Source organism: Lytechinus variegatus, chromosome 1, assembly GCF_018143015.1.
Source record: "Lytechinus variegatus isolate NC3 chromosome 1, Lvar_3.0, whole genome shotgun sequence".
Lineage (NCBI taxonomy): Eukaryota > Metazoa > Echinodermata > Echinoidea > Temnopleuroida > Toxopneustidae > Lytechinus > Lytechinus variegatus.
In genome coordinates this window covers 62753694-62780518 of record NC_054740.1, presented here as the reverse complement: position 1 = coordinate 62780518, position 26825 = coordinate 62753694, and the positions used below count along the sequence as shown (strand labels likewise).

The 26825-nt window shown below is 35.0% G+C and overlaps 1 protein-coding gene across 1 annotated transcript; it reads left to right on the top strand.

The window, feature by feature from the left end:
• The first annotated feature begins 7877 nt into the window (after positions 1 to 7877).
• On the top strand, positions 7878 to 26557 carry LOC121431407. Its single transcript, XM_041628975.1, has 5 exons — positions 7878 to 8840; positions 19246 to 19292; positions 24461 to 24734; positions 25310 to 25464; positions 26296 to 26557. Exons 1-5 carry the CDS (start codon positions 8199 to 8201, stop codon positions 26555 to 26557), a joined length of 1380 nt encoding a protein of 459 aa, XP_041484909.1. The 5' UTR covers positions 7878 to 8198.
• Positions 26558 to 26825: the final 268 nt, after the last annotated feature.

Below are 26825 nucleotides of genomic sequence, written 5' to 3'. Positions count from 1 at the left end.
CATGTAAACAAAAATTTGGGTATAAAAGAAATCTACCTGTCTTCCTTTTATTAATATACATATAAAAAAAATATAATTGTGATCCTAACCCCTTTTGCAAGTAAACTGAAATGAATCCAATCTCTTTTGATTAAAAAAAGTGATTTTTCTTTGCCACTTTCTTTCATGTTTTCATTTGAATTTCAAATTGTCTTTGGAATCATCAGACTGACTAAAAATTTAGAGGTTTAGAGACAGAAAACAATAAAATTTATGAAAAATTGATCTAATCCCTTTTGACAAATGAGTTCTTCAGAAGAGTTTGGTTGCAAAAGGGGTTAGGTCCACTCCAAGAAAATCATTTTTTTATTCTCCCTTATTGCAATATTCTTATGCGAAACTGAATTTTCATGGTACTCTACCATGAGAACATAAATTGGGTATAAGAGAAATCTACATGTCTTCACATATTTAAAGATATTATTTTCCAAAAAAAAAAATCTGTGCGGACCTAACCCCTTTTGCAACTAAACTGAAATGGATCTAACCCCTTTTGAAAAGAAGGACATTTCTTTGCCATTTTAGTTCACCTTTTAATAGGAATTTCAACTTTTCTTTGGTATCATCTTATAGCTCTACTAAAAATCTATATATTGAGACATAAAAATCAAATTTGATGAAAAATGGACCTAACCCCTTTTGCAAGTGAGCTCTTACCTTATTGTTATTGTTTCGCCAGATTTTCTATATATTTTCTATAATGCCATAATAAATTCATTACTATCATTTCAGTGGGGGGTTTTATCAGTGAATAAATTATACAATTAGTAGTTTTATTATCAGTAACTGTCCCGTTCTGATAACTTCAATATTTCAGTTTTATTCATGTTATTATTTAAGTAAAATATTTGTTTATGTAGTTACCAAGCATTGTTATCTTTGACTCAGATTTTGACTTTATTTTTATGCATGATATGATGATTTTTGTTGTTCTTTATGTTTTCATCGGGTCACTGACGAAAAAACAGTTTTATGTTGATCTTTTCTTCATGAATGAATATGTTCTGATAAATAAGTAAATAATTAAATAAATAAATAAATAAATAAATAAATAAATAAATAAATAAATATATGCAACTGTTTTCGCAGTTTTTCAAACCATTCATGGTAGCAATTTACGAGATTTTTTAATTTTGGGAAAATCCATTTGTCTTCATAATGGTATAGAGCCCGCTAAGAGGACGAATATTAACATGTAGGATGAAATATTTAAGACACGTCCCTTATCTGCTAATTTTTATTTATTTTTTTTTTTAAAAACAAGTGCACACCTAGTTACCAATAATGCATATAGCATTTTCATTTATTTGAAAGCAAGATAAAAGAGCATTGTAGATTAAATGCTTTGCTCACGGGCATAGGTGCCGCCGCCGGGATCGAACCCCGGACTTTCCATGTATAGCCAGGCGCCTTAGACCACTCGGCCACGGCACCTCTACTCTGCTTATGAACAGTTACACCAACGAAAGCGACCACCGGACACATTCACAATACGATTGATAGTAGACTTGTTAAGAGGTTGAACGCTGCATTTTTGAGTACAAATGTCCAACTTGGCACAGATGTTCCTTGAGTCAAAAGAAAAAGATTCATCCAAAGAGACACGCTGTATCTATGCAAATAAGCAAGTAATTTGCATAAATTTGCATATTATGTCGATATAGGAAAAACAAGTAATTCAGAATAAATATTTCACCAGAACTGCCCTAAAATTGGATATAAAGACTTAGGGTAAGACAGGGAAGAAAACTGTCATAAAATAATTGGGCTATCTTTTTTTATTATTACCTAATTTACATAAATTATGCAAATTATAATTTAAAAAAGAGTATTTTTTCAAGAATCCTGAAATGTTTTATAAATAACGGCAATTAATACGAAATGTCAACATTCTAAATGAAAGAGAATATATTAGCGAAAACATCGAAATGCTTCATGACAGTATTAGTGTCTTAATTTGCTTAGAAAGAGGGCAAATATGTCAAAATGTATGACGTGATATTGCGCTAAAACGAGACCAAAACAACCTCTATGTCACAGTCACACTCACGAATCGGACAATAAAGCGATCAATGGTATGTCATTCGAGATAACACAATCTCAACACAATAGCTTCCATCGGCTTCCCGTATCGCTTTTGTTGGTGTGTCTGCCACATCGTAATCTGTGATACATACGGGCAAAATGCATTTCGGTATCGGTAAAACACTATTAATTTTGTTTTATTTGTTTCCCTTGGAAAATTTACAGCAGACATTGCTTTGCAGGTTACTGCTTAAATGAAGCTCTGGCACATGAATCATGACGAATGTATCCTACCTCAATCCTTATTTTAACTTTGTTAAAATATGTATCTTTTGGAGACCCCAAAGTGGCAAAACTGCATCTCCCCGGCATTCCCGCTACTTTACACAACCAGTTTGACTTGTATTATCTACTTGGAAAACACAGATGTATGAGACATCAGACAACATGATTCCTGAAAAAAAAAAAATTTTGTTTATTTAAGCCAACGGGAGCCTTTCGAATTTACCCCATCCCCTCTCCGTATTTCGACTTTAAATACAAAAAATATCTTGTTTTAAAGCCATCGGCAAGGCAAATTGCGTTTTTTTTTTGGTTATAATAAAGCAACTTTTATATCTATATCTTTATATTTACGTTCATCATTATTGATATTGTCATAATTATTATTAATATTATTATTGTTATTATAATTATTATTAATATTATTATTGTTATTACTACTATTATTGTTCGGCCGTTTGTAATAGTTCTCTAGCACAGTAAAGGCTATTGTTCGGCCGTTTGTAATAGTGCTCTAGCACAGTAAAGGCTATAACCCAACAGGAGCATGCCTAGGATACCCTTTCCCTTTTTGGTTTTATGTATTAAAAAATAGTTTATTGTCTTTAGAACTCTTAAAAGATTACTTTTGTTTGTATTGATACCTTGGAATAGATTGAGGAGAAAAAACTCTTCAACTGACATGTAGAGGAGCTGTGGTAAATTGAAGAACAGCCACACTGCCCTTTATTGATTCCACTCTATGTTGAATTTAAATATTTTGAGAGCCCAATCGGAAGAAAGATACATTTCTACTCAGTGGCGTACCGTGGGCCACGGCATTGGGGGCACCAGCAAAAAAAATCGAGTCACTTAGGGAGCGCGCGAAGCGCGCTAAGTTTTTAGGTATACTGACCTAATAGAAACATTTTAAAGACATGCAGTGCTATTAAACGGATATGTATCTCACTGATTGAATAATGCATACACGAAGCGCGAGCTAAAAGTTTTTGATATTCAGACCTAAAAAGGGACATTATAAGCATTTTTTTTGTAATCATGATATGTACCTGCCTCGCTTTACAATGCGAAGCGCGAGCTGAAATTTTTGTATATATTGACCCAAAATGGGGAATATATTTTAGGAATCCATTAAGATCTAATCTAATGCTAGTACCAACCTTTGCTGATTTTGTTAGAATTACATTTAAACACATTAAGCATTTTTGGAGACATGGTAATCATTATTATCATGCGCATCTCACTAATCAAATACTGCGAGCGCGAAGCGCGAGCTGAAAATTTCGGAAATTCAGACCTAAAGAGAGGCATTCTAAGTCTTGTTTGTTTGCAGGAATTCACTAAGACTGTACGTATTTCATTAACCAAATGATGCGAGCGCGAAGCGCGAGCTGAAAATTTTTGATATTGAGATCAGAAGACTAGACATTTTAAGGACTGATTTTAGAAATTCATTGAAGAGTAGACATCTCACCAAACAACTAATGCGAACGTTAGCACGGACAGGAAATGTTTTATATTAGACCTTAAATAGGGCAATCAATTTAAGTAGTCATAAAAAAAGCAAATGTCACTACATGAAAAAATTATGACTCGAATTGCGAGGTAATGTATTTGGTGTACAGTGTTGATTTGAAAACAGAAGGTTTTAGTACTTCAGGATTATGTAATATAACATAATTATAATATAATATAACATTTATAATGAACATAATTTCTTCTTTCCCCACTACGTTTCTCTTCCTTTCTCCCGCTTTTTCGCCCTTTCCCCCTTTTTTTTTTTTGGGGGGGGGCAGCCGATTGGGGGGCACGTGCCCCCCATGCCCCCCCGTAGTTACGCCACTGTTTCTACTACACACAGTAAAGCCTCTTTGCGTTCTCCTCTTGAAAAAAAACAAACATAGAAGGCATTGTTTTATTTCTCATAATATAAGTTCGTGTACGTGACGGTGGCCTGTCGAAGTTGCCAAAAACCGTTTATTTTGTTTTGGCAATATATATTTAGAATATCGTCTAAATGAAGCCCTCATCTGGAAAAGGGCACTTATTAAAGACAGCATCTACATTATATAGAGGAGGCCTTGGCACTTGGAAGAGGGGGCTGAAGCTTGTTTGATTTCTTGGGACCAAAATTTTACATTGAACCTTTTTCGTTTTTCAAATTTACATCAATAAATTTTACAGGAAATAAACAAAAAGGATTGCACTACAAAATGAATTTTTTTGGGTAACGTTCCTTTTTTTTCGTTTTGTCACATCTGTCGGAATTCCAGGGGGTGCTATCTATCGAGAATAACACACGCAGCACCCCCCTCCCGCCCCCTCGTCCGGAAAATCTTGCGTTGTGCTTCAGCCCCCGCTTCCAAGTACCAGGGCCTCCTCTACGTAATGTAGATGCTGCCTTTAATAAGTGCCCTTTTCCAGATGAGGGCTTCATTTAGACAATATTCTAAATTGTCAAAACAAAATAAAGGGTTGGGCAACTTTGACAGGCCACCGTCATGTACACGAACTTATTTTATGAGATATAAAACAATGCCTTCTATGTTTGTTTTTTTCAAGAGGAGAAAGTAAAGAGGCTTTACTGTGTGTAGTAGAAATGTATCTTTCTCCCGAATGGGCTCTGAAAATATTTAAATTTAACATAGAGTGGAAGCAATAAAGGGGTTTGAGTATTTTAGAGCTTACGTGTGGCTTTTTTTCAATGTACTACAGCTCTTCTACATGTCAATATTATTGTAGAGTATTTTCTCCTCAATCTATTCCAAGATATCAATACAAACCATGGGCGGAAATCCCAGGGGGGACAGGGGGACGTGTCCCCCCCTACTCAAAATAGTAGGGGGGACACAATATCAAATGTCCCCCTACTTTTTGTGGGTCTTTGGTGATGCTAAGAAATATATCACTCAAAATGGGAATAAAACGTACGGTTTGGGACGAGATGACCTTTTTTTTATTAATTTTTTTTGCTTGTTAAATATATTTTCGTCAAAATGACCTTTAATTTTAGGTAATAGCGTTTTATTTTTTTGCTTGTCAAATTTTCCAGACCCTTGTCCCCCCCTACCTTTTAGGAGAAATTTCCGCCCCTGATACAAACAAAAGTAATCTTTTAAGAGTTCTAAAGACAATAAACTATTTTTGAATACATAAAACCAAAAGGGAAAAGGGTATCCTAGGCATGCTCCTGTTGGGTTATAGCCTTTACTGTGCTAGAACATTATTACAAACTGCAGAACAATAATAATAATAATAATAACATAAATAATATTATTAATATAGATAAATATGAAACATAGATATAAAAGTTGCTTTATTATACCAAAAACGCAACTTGCCTTGCCGGTGGTTTTTAAACACGATATTTTTTTATTTAGTGTCGAAATACAGAGAGAGGATGGAGTAAATTCGGAGGGCTCCCGTGGACGTATAGTCTTAAATAATACAAAAAAAAACTATCTTCAGGAAACATGTTCACTGATGTCTCATACATCTGTCTTTTCCAAGTCGATAATACAAGTCAAACTGGTTTTGTAAAGTACCGAGAATGCCGCGGGGAATGCAGTTTTGCCACTTCGGGGTCTCCAAAAGACATATGGAATGATGTGGGGTACATTCGTCATGATTCATGTGCCAGAGCTTCATTTCAGCAGTAACCTGCAAAGCAATGTCTCCTGTAAATTTTCCAGGAGAAACCAATTAGAAACAAATAAAACAAAATTAATAGTGTTTTACCGATACCGAAATGCATTTTGCCCGTATGTATCACAGATTACGGTGTGGCAGACACACCAACAAAAGCGATACGAGAAGCCAATGGAAGCTATTGTGTTGAGATTGTGTTATCTCGAATGACATACCATTGATCGCTTTATTGTCCGATTCGTGAGTGTGACTGTGACATAGAGGTTGTTTTGGTCTCGTTTTAGCGCAATATCACGTCATACATTTTGACATATTTGCCCTCTTTCTAAGCAAATTAAGACACTAATACTGTCATGAAGCATATCGATGTTTTCGCTAACATATTCTCTTTCATGTAGAATGTTGACATCTTGTATTAATTGCTGTTATTTATAACAACAGTTCAGGATTCTTGAAGGAATACTCTGTTTTAAATTATAATTTGCATAATTTATGTAAATTAGGTAATAATAAACAAGGATATCCCAATTATTTTATGACAGTTTTCTTCCCTGTCTTACCCTAAGTCTTTATTTCATATTTTAGGGCAGTTCTGTTGAAATATTTATTCTGAATTACTTGTTTTTACTATATCGACATAATATGCAAATTTATGCAAATTACTTGCTTATTTGCATAGATACAGCGTGTCTCTTTGGATGAATCTTTTTCTTTTGACTCAAGGAACATTTGTGCCAAGTGGGACATTTGTACTCAAAAATGCAGCGGTAAGCCCCTTTTTTGCAGTTAACAAGTCTACTATGAGCTGCGACCCGATTATAGCACACAACGAATATCGTCACATGGAACTTGATCTTATGGACCTACTAGGTCCATGATCTTGTCGTTTAATGTTCTAAATCCTCGTACAAATACCTGCGTTCAAATTTGTGATTATGGTATCATCATTATTCGAATAAAAGATATTTGAATATCGTAATGACGCCATAGCAATCGTACGATTGTCTACAATTTGAAACTAAGTTGGATAATAATAATAAAAAATGGAGGCTTGCAATCATTCGAAATTGATGTCGTTATGTTAGTATCCTCACAGTTGATAATATATGAACCTCAGATAAAAAAGATACTTTACATCCACATTTCCAGAAAGTAAGAAAATGCAATTTGTTTCATAATCGGATCGTTGACCAGTCGTAAAGTGTGCGGAAGCCTTTAGCTAAGATTGATTGGGTAAAGTTTCAATCAGTCAACTTACAGATACACGGAGTCAATAATATTGATAGTAATGATAATGATAATAATAATAATGATAATGATAATAACAATCATCATCATTATCATCATCATCACCAATAACATCATCATCATTATCATCATGATAATGATGAGGAATAAACTATGATAAAAAAGGGGGCTGAACGGGGGGTTAAGTGGTGTTCAAGGCAAAGGGCGATATATAAGTTTTTATAATCCAGACTTTTCACTGAATAATATATCCTAAAACCAACAAGGTGTGCATAATACGGGCATGAGTGTATTTATTTCACGGGTCGTTGACATAACGATGTTTTTGAAAATAATATTGTAGTTATGAGGATCATATATGTGCCAGAGATATTTCAGGATGTACATGCACATATATTAAACGATATGCTCATGGTGTGAGAAATATAAGTTAAGCCATGTTCCACGATCATGTAGAATGATAACAGTAATTTGAAGAAGAATATTAATATATATGTTATGATTGTAGTCATGTGCCACAGATATATGGACGGATAACGGATATTATAACGAAAACATGTTTATTGGATGAGAAATGATAGCTCACCAGTCTCCGCTATTTCTCAGACTCCAAGCTCCAGTGAAGAGTCCGGGCAAAGATCAATGATAACGTAAGCAAAGGAACACAATAAGGTATTCAATAGAGTATGTCAATCGGCCTATGACGATTAGGAGGCCCATTGTGAAAAACTTCCATGGGGACAATCCAGTGTTTTATACACCGTGTTTGCAAACTGTTCACCGACCGTCGCAAAGTAGTGGAGAGAATAATATAAGCAGCCGGCATTTTGCTTAAATCATAATTCGATATTTTTGACACAGAGGTATTATTTGCGATGGAGAACGGGTAAAGATTGGCGAGATGTAGGACAGTTTCAGAAGAAATAATTTTGTGGAGGATTTTGTCGGGGAGAGATATGGCGTTGCTCAATCCTTCCACGAGCCAACTCGTAGCATACCATGAGCGAAATTATGAGAGCGATAGCGGGTTTTCGGCTGACGATTACAGCTCTGTGGACCCAATTGCAGTGGCTTCGGAGATCACTTCTGTAGCATCAAGAGCTTCTAAGAACAAGAGTGTCCTCAAGTTGAACACCAGAGATGATGGAACAGTTATCACATTGGACGAAACTCCTGTGATCGCTGACAGCGTCCACGACCATGGGATTGAGGATGATGCCGGCGACGGCGTTGAGTCGGACGTCGAGCGCCGGAATCCTCTCGTCGTTTCCTTCAAAGAGGACGATCATATCCAAGATTCAAAATCTGGCAAAAATAAAGGACAGAAGCAGTCGATCCATTTTGTGACGAAGCGGATCAAAGCTTCTTGGTTAGACAACACCTACCAAAAGGCCATTGCCAGAGCCAGAGCTCGACTTGCCAAGGGCAACTGGCCCGAGTATCCCGAGGAATGGAGGTTGCCCCATGCACCTCTGCCAGCCCGACCTGACTATACAAGAACTGGTCCTGTGGCTTCTCTTACAGGGGGTTACCTGGAGGCCAAACGAAACAGGAAAGAACGAAGAAAAAGAAGCGAAACATTCCCAAGAGCTAAATCTGTAAGTTTCTAATCTTTTCAATCGATGTAAAAAAAAATCTTTTCATTATTTTTCTGCAGTGCTATATGAATTATTGGCAATGGAACAAACAAATTACAAATCTGCATCATTTTATTCAAACATTTTGAAAAGTAGGCACATTAATTTAAATCATTAATGAATGTTTGAATCTAGCAAAATATTAGAACATAATGACAGATAATGTCAACGCGTTGAAGTCGTCTTTTAGCCTTTGGTACTTCGGAGTGGTTTCCCCCATATCTGATGAACCCATCATAAAACAGTATAATTTTAAACACATAATGTCTCTTTTACTACAGTGTTGGTAAGAGTTAGAAAAGGAATGAAAATATGATGTAAATAACTTTCATTCGAGACCAAATGGAGGAATTAGTACAATATCATTGAATACTAGTACTAAAATGCGTTATAATTGGTTCTTCATCTTTGATCACTTTTTTTCCATGCAAGTATGTATCAATGATTTATAGAATAAAATATATCAACGGCAAACAAAAGAAAGAAAGAAAGAAAGAAAGAAAAGGAAAGAACAAACGTTCTTTACATGCAGTCGTTTGTAAAGTCGTAAAGATAAAGTCATAAGGGTGAGGGAGAGTCCCTCGTTCACAGTTTTCACATTAACGTAATCAAGGTGTAACGTTTCATAATATTTCACGAAAGAAAATACGTTATTTAGATACGTCATATGATCGAATCATTTTTTTAATGTAATGCCTACATGGACGAAGGAGCCATAAAACATTTGTTCGGACAAATGTCGGAATAATGAGGGGGAAACCCTCGGCCTCATGGGAAGACTTCATGTTAAACATGTTAAAGTAAACTGATATGATTGTGTGGACTAAGTGTGCAAATGATTTTTTTTGTTCCGTGAGTTATATTTCAAAAACATCTTATACACACGTATAATGTTACCAATGCGCACATTTGTTTTCCTACAATGTAAACCAAGCACATCGAAAAGAAATTATATGATATGTTATTCTTTTTCCAGACGTTACGTTCTTGTATCCGCAGAGTAAATCATGTATTGTTTTTAATTGATTGCCAACATATTTTCCAGGCTATCATAGAGAGAATATTTCATAGGAAAAGAAATGGTTTTTATTTCTTATAACCGTGATCTAAAGATATTGAATAAGTGTTAAATCTTTATAAATTAATTCTGTAACATTGTAAATGGATAATAAGAGAACAATTTCTTTAGAGGGAAGGTTGCTATTTTTTTTTTTGGGGGGGGGTAATCACAAGTCCCCCCCCCCAAAAAAAAAAGAGAGGGGGATTCTCTTCAAAATGAAGGTGATTTCGGGCAAATTTTTGCTTTTTAGCATACCATTCTGATTTTCAGGAGGTGCTGCCTTTGGTTTATACCATACGAAGCACCTTAGAAAATCTTAGGGTGTTCCAGCACCCACACTTTCTTGAGCCACGTTTATAAAGTTAAAATACATGATAAGCCATTAATATCGTGTCAAAATGTGGATCTAAATTTGATTATGCCACAGTCTACAAACAACTAGTCATAGTCTCTTAAAACTCAATGCGCATGATTGATTTTTCTAAATAACAACATGATCAATAAAACCATTTACCCCCAACGTGGTACATAATAAGCTTTTGATCTTTAGCATAAATTGGTGATCATGCAGGGGTGAAATATACCCCCTGCCAAGGATTCCATTGCCTATTTGTCTTATTAAACATTATGGATGGATTTATCATGGATCTAATTGATTAAAAAATAATTTAATTCGTTTCTGCAATCACATTTCCATCTTCACTTATATTCCTCTTCTTCTTCTTTTCCCTCATCCTACTTCTTCTTCTTTTTCATCAACATCATCATCATCATCATCTTCTCCTTTTCTTCTCTTCTTCCTCCTCCTTCTTCTTCTTCTTCCTCCTACTCCTTCCTTTTTCTTCTTCTTTTTTTTTTTCTTCTTCTACCATAATGATCGCCATCATTACCATCACTATCATATATTTTCTAACAGTTTCGTGGAGGATGGTGGGGACGGTCAGTATCCGATAAATCGAAAGACACTAAACAAGACCATTTTTTTAAGGCAGACCTTACAATCATGAAATAATATGCAAGTTTTAGGTTTCAAGAAACATGGTAAAATATCAATGGTATATATTCAAAAACTTCCAGGGCACTTTTAGGGCCCTGGTAACAATTTTTTTTCACGGGGGGGGGGTTCTGGTTTTAATTCGATTAGAAAAAAAAGGTTTAAAATATAGGTGATTTTTGTCTGGAAGCAAATTTGACAAACAAAAATAAAGAGGGTTTGTTCGCTACAAATAAAGGTAATTTGATTAAATTTCTGCTCTTCAGCATAATTTCCAGGGGTACTGCCTATATGAATAATACACGCACCCCCCCTTCCGTTAAATCTTGGGGTGCCCCAGCCCCTGCACTTCCCCGGGCTATGGTCACTTACCCTGCCCCCCCCCCGAAATCCGCCCAGTAAACTATAAAGTGATATGATTAATTCATTATTAACATAATATATATGGGTATATGAACAAACACATTGTCAATGAAAAAGGACATTTGATGGCGAACATCCATCTCTATAGTATTTTATTGTATGATAATAACCAGTCCCTATGAAATTGATAGTTTCTTGAACAATCCCAAATCATTTGCAAAAATTTGGCCAGGTATGTTTCACTTGCCGTGCTGTGCTCTGTGTAAAGCCAAACGATTGGGCTTTTTGTTATGTTCACATAAGTGTAACATTAATCAAGGATAAAAAAAAATTGCATACAGCACAGCTTGTTAAATTCTGCTGCGCTTGGTAACAGCTAAATCTTAAGTTAGTAAATTTCTTAACTGAACATAAATGTTTTTAATTTAGATTTAAAGATGTTTAGTGATAGAGAGTTTTGTAAGTTCAGGGGAGGGCTGCTTTTCTTTTAGATTCTATTGATTTCACAGTCGATATTTGTCGTGAAACGGAACAAACGACAAAACAAGTTAATTTTCAAATTAGATAGTGTGCTATCTGATTGAGGTACCTTATAAGGCAGTGACTAAACATTGAAAATAAATAAAGAGCGCTTGATTTATATCATAAAACACTAAGTTGCTCTTACTCTTTTTAAAATCAAAATTAAATGTTCACATTTCCTTTATCTAAACAATGATTTTAAAATCACTAATAACACTAATATACCGGGGAGATTACCCCTTAGACATGTCAGAAATAACTGAATACAGGCTGAAGGATCCAGTATCATGTATATTTGATGGTATTCTATATAATTCAACCATTTCAACTACATTTTAGTGATAAATTAGAGTTTTAAAAGTACACCCATCAAAAGAGGTAGTTATATATTCCCCCTGCACGTATTCATCATGAAACGCCCCATTACACTAATGACATCGAGAAAATTGTTCTGATTTGGGAGGTTATGAGCCCCGTATGGGTTTTATGTCTTTCAGTTTCTCCAGAAAATATTCACAGGGCTTCTATTTTCCCTCTGTTTGCTATTTTTTATGGTTTCCAGGGCCGACCCCTTTGTAATCTCACAATACTTTCTACGACTTTACAATCCGATTCACCCAATGATTCGATCTAGCTATCACCCATCATGACGCCCTTTTTCTATTCATAAGTCTGGCTTCTCAATGCACTTGTATCAATAGATTGGCAATTCTCAAGAACTCTCCAATGTAGAATCTTTGTTCGTTTTTTGTTCATTTAGTGTACTTTAAAGATTAGGTCTCTTTTTCTCCTTATTCACATGTACCCCCCATCCGTGATATTTTCATCGTCAAGGAGTTTACAAAGTATTACTATTTATACAATAATGTAGCCACCGTGCTGACAGTGTAGCATATTTATGGTATTGTTATGTGCAGACGTCCTGTATGTGATGTAGAAAAAACGGATTCAACTTTTTATCAGGCTAATACGTGAAAAATCATTAGAATGTGGAATTATACCACATCAGTATTCGGAAACAAGTTGGATGATTCTTTTCAATGATACTACAGGCAAGTGAGCTTTCCTACCACATTTCAATTTTTCTTTTAAAAAAATGATTGAACATTGCATTTGCAATGTGCAATTTTTTTTTGTGTGTACTTAGTTATATTCCGATCATTACGCTGGCTTATATATGCCCCATTTGGAAAGGGAAACAATTGGATAATTTTTGAGAACTTGTAGGCAAATATAGTTTATCTAAACGAGCCTCACTATTTGAACACAAATAACACAAATGAGATAAGAAGATTATACACCCTGGCCATCTCCATGACAACAAACCACCGATAAGGACGCCATTGATTTCAAGCTTGACGCCTCACGATAGCAGTACATTAACTATATTTTTTACTTTGAAATATCATTGTTATGATTCCTTTATGTTCAAGATTATATTGTGTATTTCATGAATCAATTCATGTATATAATTTGTTCTATTATTGAATGCAGAAATGCCGCCAAGAAAAAGAAATGCAAACACTAAAAGCAAAACAAACAAATAAAAAAACCCCGACGTTTATCACGTCTGAACAAATAATGTTATACTTTGATTCTCTATAATTCAGGTTTAATAGTGATATGATATTTGTTTATCTTTCATTACAATTACATTATTCCCAACATGATTTGTAGTTTGGATAAACAAGATCATTATCAATTTGATTAATAATTAATAAATTTGTCTGAGACATTAATGGTGTCTAATCTATACGCTCTATGCGTCGTGGTAACCTTATAAAAACGACGAAATCGCCTAGATAACAGTACACTTTTTCTTGTTTTTCATGTGGTACATGTGGTACATGTTTCTCTGACTGCCGAGTTTTTGTAGAAATTATTAGTCAGAGCCAGAAAAATATGCCTGAATTAATCAAATGTTTTGCTCTCATCGATTTATTTCTCCTTACCAACCAAGATCATTCAATGATATGTATTAAAACCGTAGCCAATATCAGTATTTGTCTTTAAAAACCGCGTGTTTATCTTTTCATTGCAATGCTACAATCTAAAACAATATTTAGTAAACATTTTCCATAACAATTGTATTACCATTGTGTTTATTAAAATCTGTTTCCATATTCCCACATTTACTTCGATTTTTTTTTTTTTGGGGGGGGGGAGGTTCGCTGTCTTTGTACGCTGCCTCAACTGGAGTCCAGAGTGGGGGGGGGGGGTGGAGTTGGGGCTGTGAGCGTATAGTCGATAGAAAGTTTCTTTATCAAACCAAAAGTAATGATAACTTTGTTATATTTATCACCATGATATTTTATTACTTTGAACGGTTTTAACGTCTATTTAAGGTAAAATCGGAATAAGTAGGCCTACTTCTATATCGACATAGCAGTGTGCAATGTACATTGTTTTGCAAAGATCTCAATTTTTATGTAAAAGTATATAGTTATACCACTTAAGCTATAACGTTTCCCACTGTTCTTTCATTACAGTTTTCTATCCTTTATACACAAGTATACACTTTAATTTTCTGTATATTTCTCAATCGATTTGTTTAACACTTCTAGTTGCAACAACATTAACAAGAAGGCAAAAATATTCATTCGTTCCATCCCATTCCCAAGATTTGCAATTGGATATACTGATACCAGGAATGTTCCTGCACTGATTCTATAAGGAATGGCAACCCCTTTTCCCAAATGAGAGTGAAATATCTGACTGGGGGGAGAAACGGAGCTATGAAATTAATTTTGTTTGGTTATGGATGAGATCTCGTCACAAGATTTATTTCCAAAATGAAGCGGTCAACATACAGCGGTAAACATTATATATTATTATTGAACATACATTTTGATGGTCAGATAATGAAATGTTATATAAATTATATTTCCTATCTTCTGATATAAATTTAGTAAAAATGTGTCTTCTTATATGCTTAATTCATTCCTTATTTCATATGATTTCTGAACTATTTTAAGATTATAGATTTTTATAGATTATGATCTATTTTAACACGCGTGTCTACGGGGAAATAATTACAGGTGTGACACCTATATAGTTGTCATAATCCATAACCCACATTCCTCTCCTTGTTTTTCTTTCCACCTTTCCACTATGTTCCCATCCTCCCTCCATTTTAATCAATAAAGAACTTGTCATCGAAATGTTCCTTAGCACCGATTCAATACAACTTTCCACCTTCGCTTTTCAACGAACGATCGATCCCATCACTTCACCAATTTATAAGAGCCTCGGGGCAATTTGCCACTGCGGTATCTTACAAAACAATGATCATCATTCGATTATTATCGGGTAACATGCAAAACATGGATGATATTGATCCAAGATACGGTCATGTAGGAGGAAATCCAACCGCAATTAGCCAATGTTAGCATGGTGGTGGCAATGGATTATCCTTGTTGTCTAGTCATTATTAAAGCCCATACAAAATGGATCAAGAACTCTTGATTGAAAGATTCAAGTGGAACGTGCATGCATGGCCCTCCTGGGCATGTGACATAGGAAATGATGAATTAAAAAGAAAAATAGTTAAATTGAGATTTTTTCAAAAGAAAAGAAAGAGAAAACAGTGAAGGTGATTGTGACATGGTTGAAAAGTATTCTTTGAGGTGGTATTTTAACATTACATAATCATTGTTCTCTAATTCTAATTGCTAGCCCAAGTGAAAGATTCAAAGGCTGCATTGTGTACATTCAGGGTTAACTTGATCTATTTATAGGACTAATTACTCTAGAATATCTAATCACGACTAATTATTACTGAAAACAACACTGTCCGTATACCTGATTAATACCGAATCTGTGTGATACCTTTCATACTCTTAATTATTCTCCTATTAGGTCAGTAGAACCTTGCTTTCGTAATTACTTTTTAATCTTGATCATTTTCTTTTGTACTCACCTCAGAGGTCTGCGGCAATTAATGTTTAATTGAATGGAGACTGACAATGTGATTGTGGTTTTATTCACGCATGTTAAAATCGTTTTGAGGTCACGATCGAGAGCGAACAAAAAGTCAATTAATCGTAAACAAGGTTAGGTTAGTCATTGACTCCGACTGTTGTAAATCAATTATTTACAATAAGAGTTTATGATATTCTTCATTTTAAGACATACTGAAACGTGAAATTTATAGTGAAATATTTGGAAGTGACAAGTAATATTTTGTGAATTATTTTTTGTAACGACCACAGTACCATCCAGTGATGTTGTAATGCCAACAAAGAGCTAGATTTTGACACATATCATAATGAATTATCAAAGATTTAACAACCAATTCTATTGGAAAGAAAATGAAAACAATGTAGAGTGTTTTAAAATCATTGTTTGAAAAAGGGGAGTCGAGAAAGAATATACACTGTAAAAACTGCGGTGTTAAAACTGACACCAATTGGTGTTAATAGAGGACCACACCCTGAGGTGTCAAAGTTACACCTAGAGATTAAACATAACACTAAAGAGTGTAAATGTAACAACAAAAGGTGTTGTAATAACACCTATAGGTCTAAAACTAACACCACAAATTTAACACCGGTGTAAAATAACTGGTGTGGTCCTCTATGTACACCGGTTAACACCGCAGTTTTTGCTGTGTATCATCCAACGACAGAACATGAATTGGGAAGACTGAGTCCTGGGTCTTAGTTTTATTCTATTATCTGTTTAGATTATGCTGGAAGTTTGCTGTCATATTATCATTTTGCTTTTTTTTCACGAAGGCCTAAGTTGTCGTTTCTTGATCATGGCCTGTTTGAAAAAAGTCCAATGAGCAAGAAAGCTCCAGTTAAGTTATTTGTTTATCGTTCTTTCAAATCTTATACCCCCTATACCATTGCAATCATTACATGTCAATAAGAAGTTTAAGAGGAAATACCATTTAAAAAAATATTTGTTACAAAATCAATGAAAGACTGTTTAATGCAAATTTGAAGGAAATAAGACTGGACTAATATTGTCTTTCATTGATTTTGTAACAAATATTTTTTTAAATCGTATTTCCTCTTAAACTTTCTTATTGAAAGTTTCATACACGAACAGCACGAGTCGTATGGCCATGACGACGATATTTTAGTGTTGGGTTTGGTATAGTATATATAGGCCTAAAATGTTATCCGAAACCGGCTTGCTTTGTCAACTTGTAGAGGTCATGGACTCTTCTCATATGAACGTGACTGGTGAAAACCTAGAATTTAAATTGACTCAATAGGATGGAATGTTCTCCTAATCCGCAGGTCAAGCAAGTCTCCCATCTTGGTGGTTTTATATGACAGTTAAACGTCGCATCCGCTTCATGCAGTATTTACTATACCACACTAAAATCCACGTTGTGAACCAAGGGGGCGGAACGCCAAGCGTCGCGGTCTCCTTAGCAACCAGAGTGGTGTCGTTTCTTGGTGCGTTCGCTTTGGTCGACTGACCTGTGCATTGCAGATCAAGGGTTTGGTATCGGCACAGAGTTATGAGCTCCATGGTCTCAGTGATTCGAACGCTCTGTTTACAAACACGCCCGAATATTGCCAGATTGATCAGGTTGTTTCAAGCGTTGAATAACTTTCAAGGGAAATTTTATAAGTCATATTACTAAATAACGTTTATAAGCATAGGCCTAGAATTCCAGAATTCATTTAGTATCAATGAACTGAAAATGAAAAATATTATATTTTCTATTTCGTTTTCGTATTAAAAAGTCTCAGACGGAGTATAATTTTGAGGGCAAAGCTTTCTAATTCAAATCTAGACTTACCCGTTGAAATTAATGATTCATCGATCTTTCTTAGAAACAGGCTGCCCTACCATCGAAATATCATTAGGCGCATGTGGTACACGTCTCAAAACCGTCATCATTAACGAAAATAACCACAAAACGATGATCAGTTATGATAATATTCATGACGAGGAGAGAAATGTTAAGTAAACTTATAAAAATTGCAAGTCAAATCATTATACACATGACTTTCATGTGGGTAGTCCTCTGTAAAGCAATCAATAAGCACTAACACGCTTCATGGTTATGCAAACAAAGAGCAGAGCATGAAAATGATTAAATGAAAATTCCGCCGTTGATAATGATCTGTAGCTCCGACATCCGACCATGAACAAGCAAATCGATGTTGATGTATTTGACAATAAATATGAACATGTTGCAAAAAATGACAGCCGGGTTATATTGGAATGTTGGATATGTTACAGTTGCCCGAAAACAATTTATCAACAAATGGTGACGGTAGTGATAATCGGTAATAATCTTCCTTTATAGGATATATTGAATGATAAATACATATAGTTACTGAGTACAAAAACAGAATAATTAGAAACAACTGCATTAAAGAACTAATAAAGCGATCATACTTTTATATTTTTCAAGAGGGAAATTCGATTTCAATCAACCCTTTGTAGCGTTTAATCTTAATTTTTAGGAAAATAAAAACAAAACAAATAAAACAACTAAATCAAAGATGGGAGAATAACCTTTCCCTGAAGAGTAACACAATTTGCTTATAATAATTAGCTGACATGGCATATCTAAATTGATTGTCAAACATAAATTATCTCATCAGTAAACATGAAAGGACTCATACATAACACATGATATCGATATATTGTGTAATATTATTCAGGTGCTTGCAGTCCATACAAATATTATTTCTTGCAGCTTGCTAATGAAATTTCGATGTATCGATAGAGGGCGACAATTCATTATTGCATTGTGTACAAGTAAATAACGCCTCCATTCTCTCTTGAAGTTGGTCAACAGCATAAACCTGCTAAAAGCTTTTAAATTCAAGCCGGACTTCATTCTCTTTAAAGTTTGATTTACTCTTATGTCAGTATTTATCTTCCCTCTGTCCGAAGTAAGTTGATACATTTACATGAATGGAGCTAAAGAGAGTGTACTAGACAGTTGGAAATTTTTTTTTAATTGAAGTATACGACCACAGGCAGAAACAAGGGATCCTAAAATGGCCGTCGGTGGGACATTAAGTAGACCGACTATATCGTTTTATGAATTCCAATTTCCTGTGGTTAAAACGTTTTATTTGGTATGTATCTAGATATAGTCAAAGAATATTTCTTATCTTTTCTTTTTTTTTGTATAGAAATGTAACATTGATGCAAGCAGAAGGAAACAAGGATGAAGGAATAAGAGAATTATCGAAAGAGAAAGAAGGAACAATTTCGGTTCATTAATTCGGCTTTAGGTGTTAGCCTAAACCTCAAAAAGACCTGTACATTTTGATGATATCATTGTCATTATTGATCCACATTGATAGATTGCTGTGCAGAATATTCATACTCCTATTCCAGTTTATGTTTGTTCTTGTGATATTTGAATGCTTGTTATGACATTGTACAGTTAATACGTATGATTTTATTATTTTCATACCTTCAATTATATTTCATTTGCACAGGACACAAAGAATGCTGAAAGACAGACCATTCTTCCACCAATTGATGCGTAAGTATATATCACTTATTATTTTATAAATAGGCGATATTTTATTCGTTTTAAATAAAATAAAAACAATGCAGTCATGATCGGGATCTCTTGGTTTTAGATATATGTTTATTCTTCTCGTGATAACGATTCCAAAAACACCAGAATAGTATCTTTCATCAAGGAATATGTATTTAAGTTGATTTAAATTATAATGTAATAATCTTTTCATATTTTTAAATTTTGATTTAATCTATCATTTTATAGTCGTTATGAAAGTTATGCCTTGAATCATCTGGAATTCTAGGCTTTCTGTCTATTAAAGCGTAAAATATCTGCTTTCGTCGCTTTGCGCTGTAATAATAGATCCAAATTCGCTATCGCAGCAATTTAAAATTTTAAAATAAGTTGAAGAAAATAAAGTTCTTATTCTCTGACTTTTTAGAAACTTATCTGTAAAACGTACTGTCAATACAAATGCACAGTTTGAAGAAGAACATGTGTGAATTGTGTTACAAAGACTTTCGAGAGACTATATATGCGATGCATTTTGAAATCTCAACAGAGCCGGGGGGGGGGGGGGGGTAGAGAGAAATGTTTCGAGAAATGTAGAGTTCCATGGAGCCAATTTCTGACTTCTAAAGTATTTCATTTCAGACATGGCAGGAATAAATGCATCCTATCTTAACTTAAATCACGCTAAGGTGATTGAGTTAGAGGCTGGTTCATACTTAACAATCCTGAAATATATACAATTAGCAGGGTTATGGACATGATAGTCAGGCAGCATATGTCATTTACTTCGACAAATTGGCTAAGTCTGATTTTTCACTTTAATGTGATTGGTGACATCACAAGGAACAACTTCCAACTTGGTGACAAATTTCTAATGGTCATCTTGACCATGTTGGGGGTCAAAATAAGGTCAATGGGGGTCAATTTTTTAAATTGCCCCAATTCTCTCAAATGACACATCAAATTGTTTGTCTTGTTATACTGAACAAAAAAGTGTACACAATTATATACTCTTGACCTCCCGTTAAAAAATTATGGCCGGAAATGGCAAAGGTCAACGAACTTTCGTTAAATGGCAAATTACACCGAAGGTCTTAAGAAAGCTCATTTATTCCGTGTTTTATGCATGTGTGTACTTTTTTATTTTCGTTTTTGATAAGTCCATCGTCAGAAGTCCTTATAGAGAAGATATAAAGGGTCAAGACAAGGTCAGGGAAAGTTCAAAAGGTCAACAAACTTTCATTGGAGGCCAAAAATACACGTCTAATAGCGGTTAGAAGTTTAGAAATCTTATTTTTCGTGGGTTCCTTTTTTTAGTCTATATCTCAGAAGATATTTTATATATAAAGGGGTCAAATATGCTTATTTAGGAACAAGATAGATCAACAGAGATAGACGTCGAATACATTCAGTGTGGTATGGTACTGCAGGAATACTTCGAAACCACAAACCCTATAATGCCCTTAAAAGTCGTATCATCTTCATGATGTACTTATAAATGCAACCAGCTCTTCTTATTTTTCTTGATTTAGGAATTCAATTCAAGTTCAATTCCTTGTCAATTTACTAGTCTTTGATATGTAAAGATATATTTAGTCCGTTTGCTTTGTACATAATATTTTAATCAACAGAAAGTATTGTAATGTATTGGGGTATATAATTATGTGCACTACATGTATGTTAACAGACACATCGCTTGATCAGTGCTCCCAGCTCCTAAGAAAGATGCCTAGCTAACATCTTATTTGGATAAACTTACGAATAAGATGAGGTAAGGAATGGGGATGATATGATAAGTTGGACAAATTGCTATTAATTCTAATGTGTGACTGTTATTTATTTCTGACAAAGAGGCAACATCGTTTATGCATGCTCATTGTAGTCAGTCATTGGTGTCCATCAAGCTGATGTGATATGTTCTGACCATTACTCGATCTCTGGAGCCAACGACTACACATTCCTGATTATGTGCTGACATTAACACGGCTTGTACTATTTTATCAAGTGTGTTTTTCCAGAGCATACAACGTGAAACTAAATTTAATACCAGATGCAGATTTTGTTTTTGTTCTTTTTTTCCTACTTGCTGAATTACCTGGATGTTACTAAAAAGAATAATTATATAATTGAAGTAAACCACGGCCATACCACAGCGGGAAGGGGGGGGGAGAAGGCAGCTGCCCCCAGAAATTGTGAAGACTTGCATTTAAAAAAAAACATATAAATAATTGACTAAAAGTATGCACGAAATCCTTATAAATTTTCACTTTACAAAATGCAAAAGGGCCCAATGAGAAGCTTAGAACAGCACATGAACCATAAATGTGTAGTCCTTCTTGACTCCAGAGATCGAGTAATGGTCAGAATATATCACATCAGCATAATGGACATCCATGATTACAATGAGCATGCCTACACGATGTTGCTTCTTTGTCAGAAATAATAACCGTCATACATTAGAATTAATTCAGGAGCAATTGGAGCCCAACTTATCACCCTCAATCGTAACCTCATTATCTTATTTGCAAGATAATCCAAATGAAATATTAGGCATCTTTCTTAGGAGCTGGGAGCACTGATCAATCGATGTGTTTATTCTGTTAACATAGTATTATACTTGTACCCCAATACATTACAATAATTTCTGGTAATTAAGATATTCTAACAAGGCAAATGAAGGAAAGACTTCTTTACATATCAAAGATGAGTAAATCGAAAATGAACTGAACTTGAATTGAATTCCTAAATAAAAAAAACTGCCTGGTTGCACTTTTCACATCTTGAAGATGATAAGATGTTAAGGGCGTAAGGGTTTGTCAAGTCTTTTCAAGGTATTCTCGCAATACCACACTGAATGCATACGACGTCTATCTCTGTTTATCTATTTTTTCCTAAATAAGCACATTTGACCCCTTTATACATAAAATGTCTTCTTAGATATAGACTCAAAATAAAGAACCCACGAAAAATAAGGCTTCTTAACTTCTAACCGCTATTAGACGTGTATTTTGGCTTCCAATCAAAGTTTGTTGACCTTTTGACCTTTCCCTGACCTTGTCTTGACCCCTTATATCTTCTGGATAAGGACCTCTGACGATGGAATTATCAAAATCGAAAAAAAAAATTTACACATGCATAAAAACACGGAAAAAATGAGCTTTCTCAACACCGGTGTAATTTGCCATTTAACGAAAGTTCGTTGACCTTTGACATTTCCGGTCATAACTTTTTAACGGGGGGTCAAGAGTATATTGTTGTGTACACTTTTTTGTTCAGTTTAACAAAACAAATAATTTGATGTGTCATTTGAGAGAATTGGGGCAATTTAAAAAATTGACCCCTATTGACCTTATTTTGACCCCTAACATGGTCAAGATGACCATTAGAAATTTGTCACCAAGTTGAAAGTTGTTCCTTGTGATGTAACCAATCACAATCATAAAAGTGAAAAATCAGACTTAGCCAATTTTTCGAAGTAGCCTGTAAATCATGACATATGCTGCCTGACTATGAGACGTACACTCAATTCAAACGTACACTTTGCGGTATCCCTTTCTTGTAAATGTTTGATATTTGATGACGTGTTTTGTAACGTTTTGAGAACATCGCAGATACTGTACATGTGTAGGGAATGAACATGATACTGTCAATGTAAACATACATTTTGTTATTTCCATTTGGATACTCTCATGTTTGACATTTGATAATGTGTTTATAAACATCTCTGGAAAAATAAGACGTATAGACATAAACTATGAAAGCCGCCTGAAGAAAACTACACGGAACATTCATGGATGATTGAAGAGTTGCTGAAAATACATAAATACATGTAGATGTTCGTTTGTCACGGGAGCTGGTCATTCATTCTGTTTAATTGCCTTTGACAAAACAGGTGCATAGTTTTGTTAAAACACCGTATTTCACTGCCGCGTTGTGGAATTACCAATTTGATTTATTTTTCAATTATTCAAAGAAATGGAAGAAATCGATTTGCCAGGCGGCGATGCCTGACTGGCGGCAGGTGGTAGAATTTTTAGTCCTGCATAAGAAAACAAGATTCAATATACACGTTTGTTCTCATCAGTGAATGACAATTACCAAGAGGCGTTAGAGGGTTTATTAATTAATTTCCATGACAACAAGATTCTGGGGAGAACTAAGGGTTTATGCTTTAGAAGAACACGATTGCTATAGCTTTGAAATTTTGGAAATTAACGTGACGAGACATGTTAAACAAATAGACACTTGATAAAAATGATTGCTTGGAGGAATGATACGACTAATTTGATTTCATGGATTGGACCGATTTTTATCTTCAGAATGATAACATCTTCCCATTTCGTATAAATACTTTTCGATCTTCGAGAAATTTAAATTCGGAGTGTCATCTTCTTGCGGCGTGTTACCACTGTGTTGAGATTTGTTGATAGCAAATTGATCAAGAATGGAATATTTGGCTGTTACATCAAATAAAGGAAGTTACAGGAAAGAAGACAGGAAAATGACAGAGAATTCACCAGAAGATATTAATGAACCAAGGAATGTCATTCGGCTTGAGCGGTATTGCTGCCACGCATTTGCTGCCTTCATAAAGAGAAGGGAATATTGGCAAAATCGTAAGGAACTTGAGCGTTGGGAAAGGTATATTCATACTTTTAGCAATTTTTTGATGAAAACGACTAAGAATATGACCACAATTTCCTACTCCTATCCAAAAAGTTTAAACCCCTTATCCTTGTCCTAACTCAATCGAGCTGCATATTTCCGACGCATTGATGAAGTGTGTTAGGCCTACGTTTTCTCAATCTCAGTGAAGACGTTTTTCTATTTTACACTGTAATGTGTGCCGATGTGTAAATTTGTCCCATACCATATTTAAGTGAGTGGCATTTATAATCCTTACATTTCTTACAGCCTTTCTGTCAATTTATATGACAAAACGGCATTTATGTGATATTCTCCGCCCATCCCAGCCTTTTGTTTTGTGGCAAACTGTGATAGGATGAGTAAAGCACCTTATTAGGAAATTGAGATGACGAAGTATGACTCTGAAAATACATATATAAAACACAAAACTTGACAAAGGTGTTGTTGATGAGGACACCCCCTAGATCCGCCGCTACTCGTAATGTCTTTCAATTATCTAACAAAAATTGTCTCCGTTCATGTCGTAGACTGTACAACAGCCTCTTCGCCAACCTATCTGCCAGCTACCCTTCACATCTATTGCGGAAACGATGGGAGTCGTCTGCGGCGGCGGCGTCGTCGTCGATGGGTGCGACATCGGTCTCATTAGATCTGAACAGCACCAGCTATCTCCCTTTTATTGGTACCGCTCGTCTTCATCCCAAGGAACTCACCCCTACAGTTCGGCGGGATGACAGTTCACAGCCTCCTAGTTTCTGTTACGGTTGCACGGCCGAGCTAGGGAATCAATCAGATATCAAAGTAAGAAACGAATTCATCACTCTTCGTTTTATTTGCTCCATGATGCGGCATTTGTGTTATTATACAGGAATATGAGAGGAGTGGAAAATCTCTTATTCGGTTAGGAAGTATGAATGTATTGCAATACTCATATAAAGTTGACACTTAATACTTTTTTGTGGAAATTAGGATAAAATTCTACCCGGACAATTTAAATGGTGCATGAAATGAGAACTCACTATACTTTGCAGATAGAATAGTGACATGGGGTCTGTTTTGGGATGTAAATGTAACAAAAGTTGTGCATGTTCAATTGCCAGCAATCTGGACTTGATTACGCAATTTCTTTTATTTCATATCCAAAGAATTCATTCGAGTCGAGTTGATATTCCCTTTTCTCCATAATCACAACATAAGTCTGTGTAAAGTATAAGCACCTTTAATCAAAGGGTCTAGTAAAAAAGAGGGACAATTACACAACCTAACAGTACATGCATTTCATCATTGTTTACAGCATGATGCGTTGAAAAGCCTTAGATGAATTCAAATATATATATGCAACTAAACAATGTCTATCATTTTTCTTCCATACCCAGGCACCTCTGTTCTTTCTTGACAATCCAGATGATAGCACGGATGATGACCGATTAGGTATCGAGCATGCGCAGTTGGTTCCACAAAATGGCCCCGCCCACCAACACGTTGCTACCACCCGAGTCTGCTACGGCTGTTCTCTCAGCAAACTACCACAGTAAGTTATGTTAAGTATATAAGTAAAGTATATCAGGGGCCACGGAACGGTTTTCAAAGTGTGGGGGGGGGGGCTGACCATGCAAAAATCACAATCACATGGTCGTTTTTTACGTTATTGTACATGGCTTCCGCAGCCCCTGTATAGTATAAAGTTCTTATAAATTTATTTGTATTATCTTACGTTCTAAAGTTTTGACTGGACTAGATTAATAATCATTCTAGGAATAACTCATTTGCATATTCATATAATAGTCAGAAACGACTTTGTTCTTTTTAAATGCGACTAGACAATGATGATCTCCCCAGTTGATCCTTTCATCTGGTCATCATTTTTGACTCAATCTCTTACATTCTTAAACAGTTATATATATATTCGTTAGGATTTTTTCAAGTTCCATCTACCCAATGAGGTGGCGAGACACTTTGTGTTAAGTCGACTTTTGTCGACTTATTAACTTTATAAGATAAATGTATGGCGACATTTTTTTCTCGCTTTGTCGACTTCTAAAAAGTGACATGAAACTCCATTGGCAATGTATCTTTCGAATGCTCAGTTGACTTTAAATAAAGTTACATGTCGTCATTGTGACATTTCTTGGTTATTCGACTTAGTAAGGTAACTTAATATGTCACCACTAACTTATAGGTTTAACAAGTAGACATGATAATATCGGATTTTACAGATCCCCCCCAAAAAAAAAAAATAAATAAAATGAAAATAAATAAATATTAATAAATAAATAAATAAATAAATGAAATACAATGAATAATGATAATAAAAAAATCTAATTAGTTCACTTCATGTGTGTTTTTTGTAATTTATTTTCAGTGTGCATGTGACGAAGCCACGTCGAGTAGGTGGCGGATACACCATGGTACGTCAAGCTGTCGAGCCTTACAGGGGAGACATACCCAAAGATGGCGGTTCGCCCCCACCCTCAACATATATACCAGGTATTACATCATACTCTCATAAATCAATACATCATGGTATGAAGTATGATTTCATGTTGTGTACAATTACTCAACCTCTTGAATGTACATTCTTGCCAATGTCGTTTCTCACATCATTCCATGCTCTTAATACGTAGACCTATATTTCAGAATGTATCATCATTTCCAGTATCTATACCACGGCTTGCTTTTTATTTGATTAAAACTTCTTAAAGCTACACATATCATGACAGGCATATGCTTCTATTCTACATGTACGCATCGAGATTCTCTTCCATGAATAAACTATATAAGTTATTCCAACTCTTCGATGTTCAAACAAACCATATTACTTTCTCCTCCAGAAAAAAAAATCATCGCCTCCTCTGTTACTCAGGTCTACATGTGACTTCTCCTTTCCCATTT

Excerpts from the sequence above, each read along its gene's own strand:
- LOC121431407 (XM_041628975.1), top strand. The coding sequence starts at position 8,199 with ATGGCGTTGCTCAATCCTTCCACGAGCCAACTCGTAGCATACCATGAG. Across the intron at positions 8,841-19,245 it reads CATTCCCAAGAGCTAAATCT|GACACAAAGAATGCTGAAAG; the intron begins GTAAGTTTCTAA and ends TCATTTGCACAG. Across the intron at positions 24,735-25,309 it reads GGAATCAATCAGATATCAAA|GCACCTCTGTTCTTTCTTGA; the intron begins GTAAGAAACGAA and ends TTCCATACCCAG.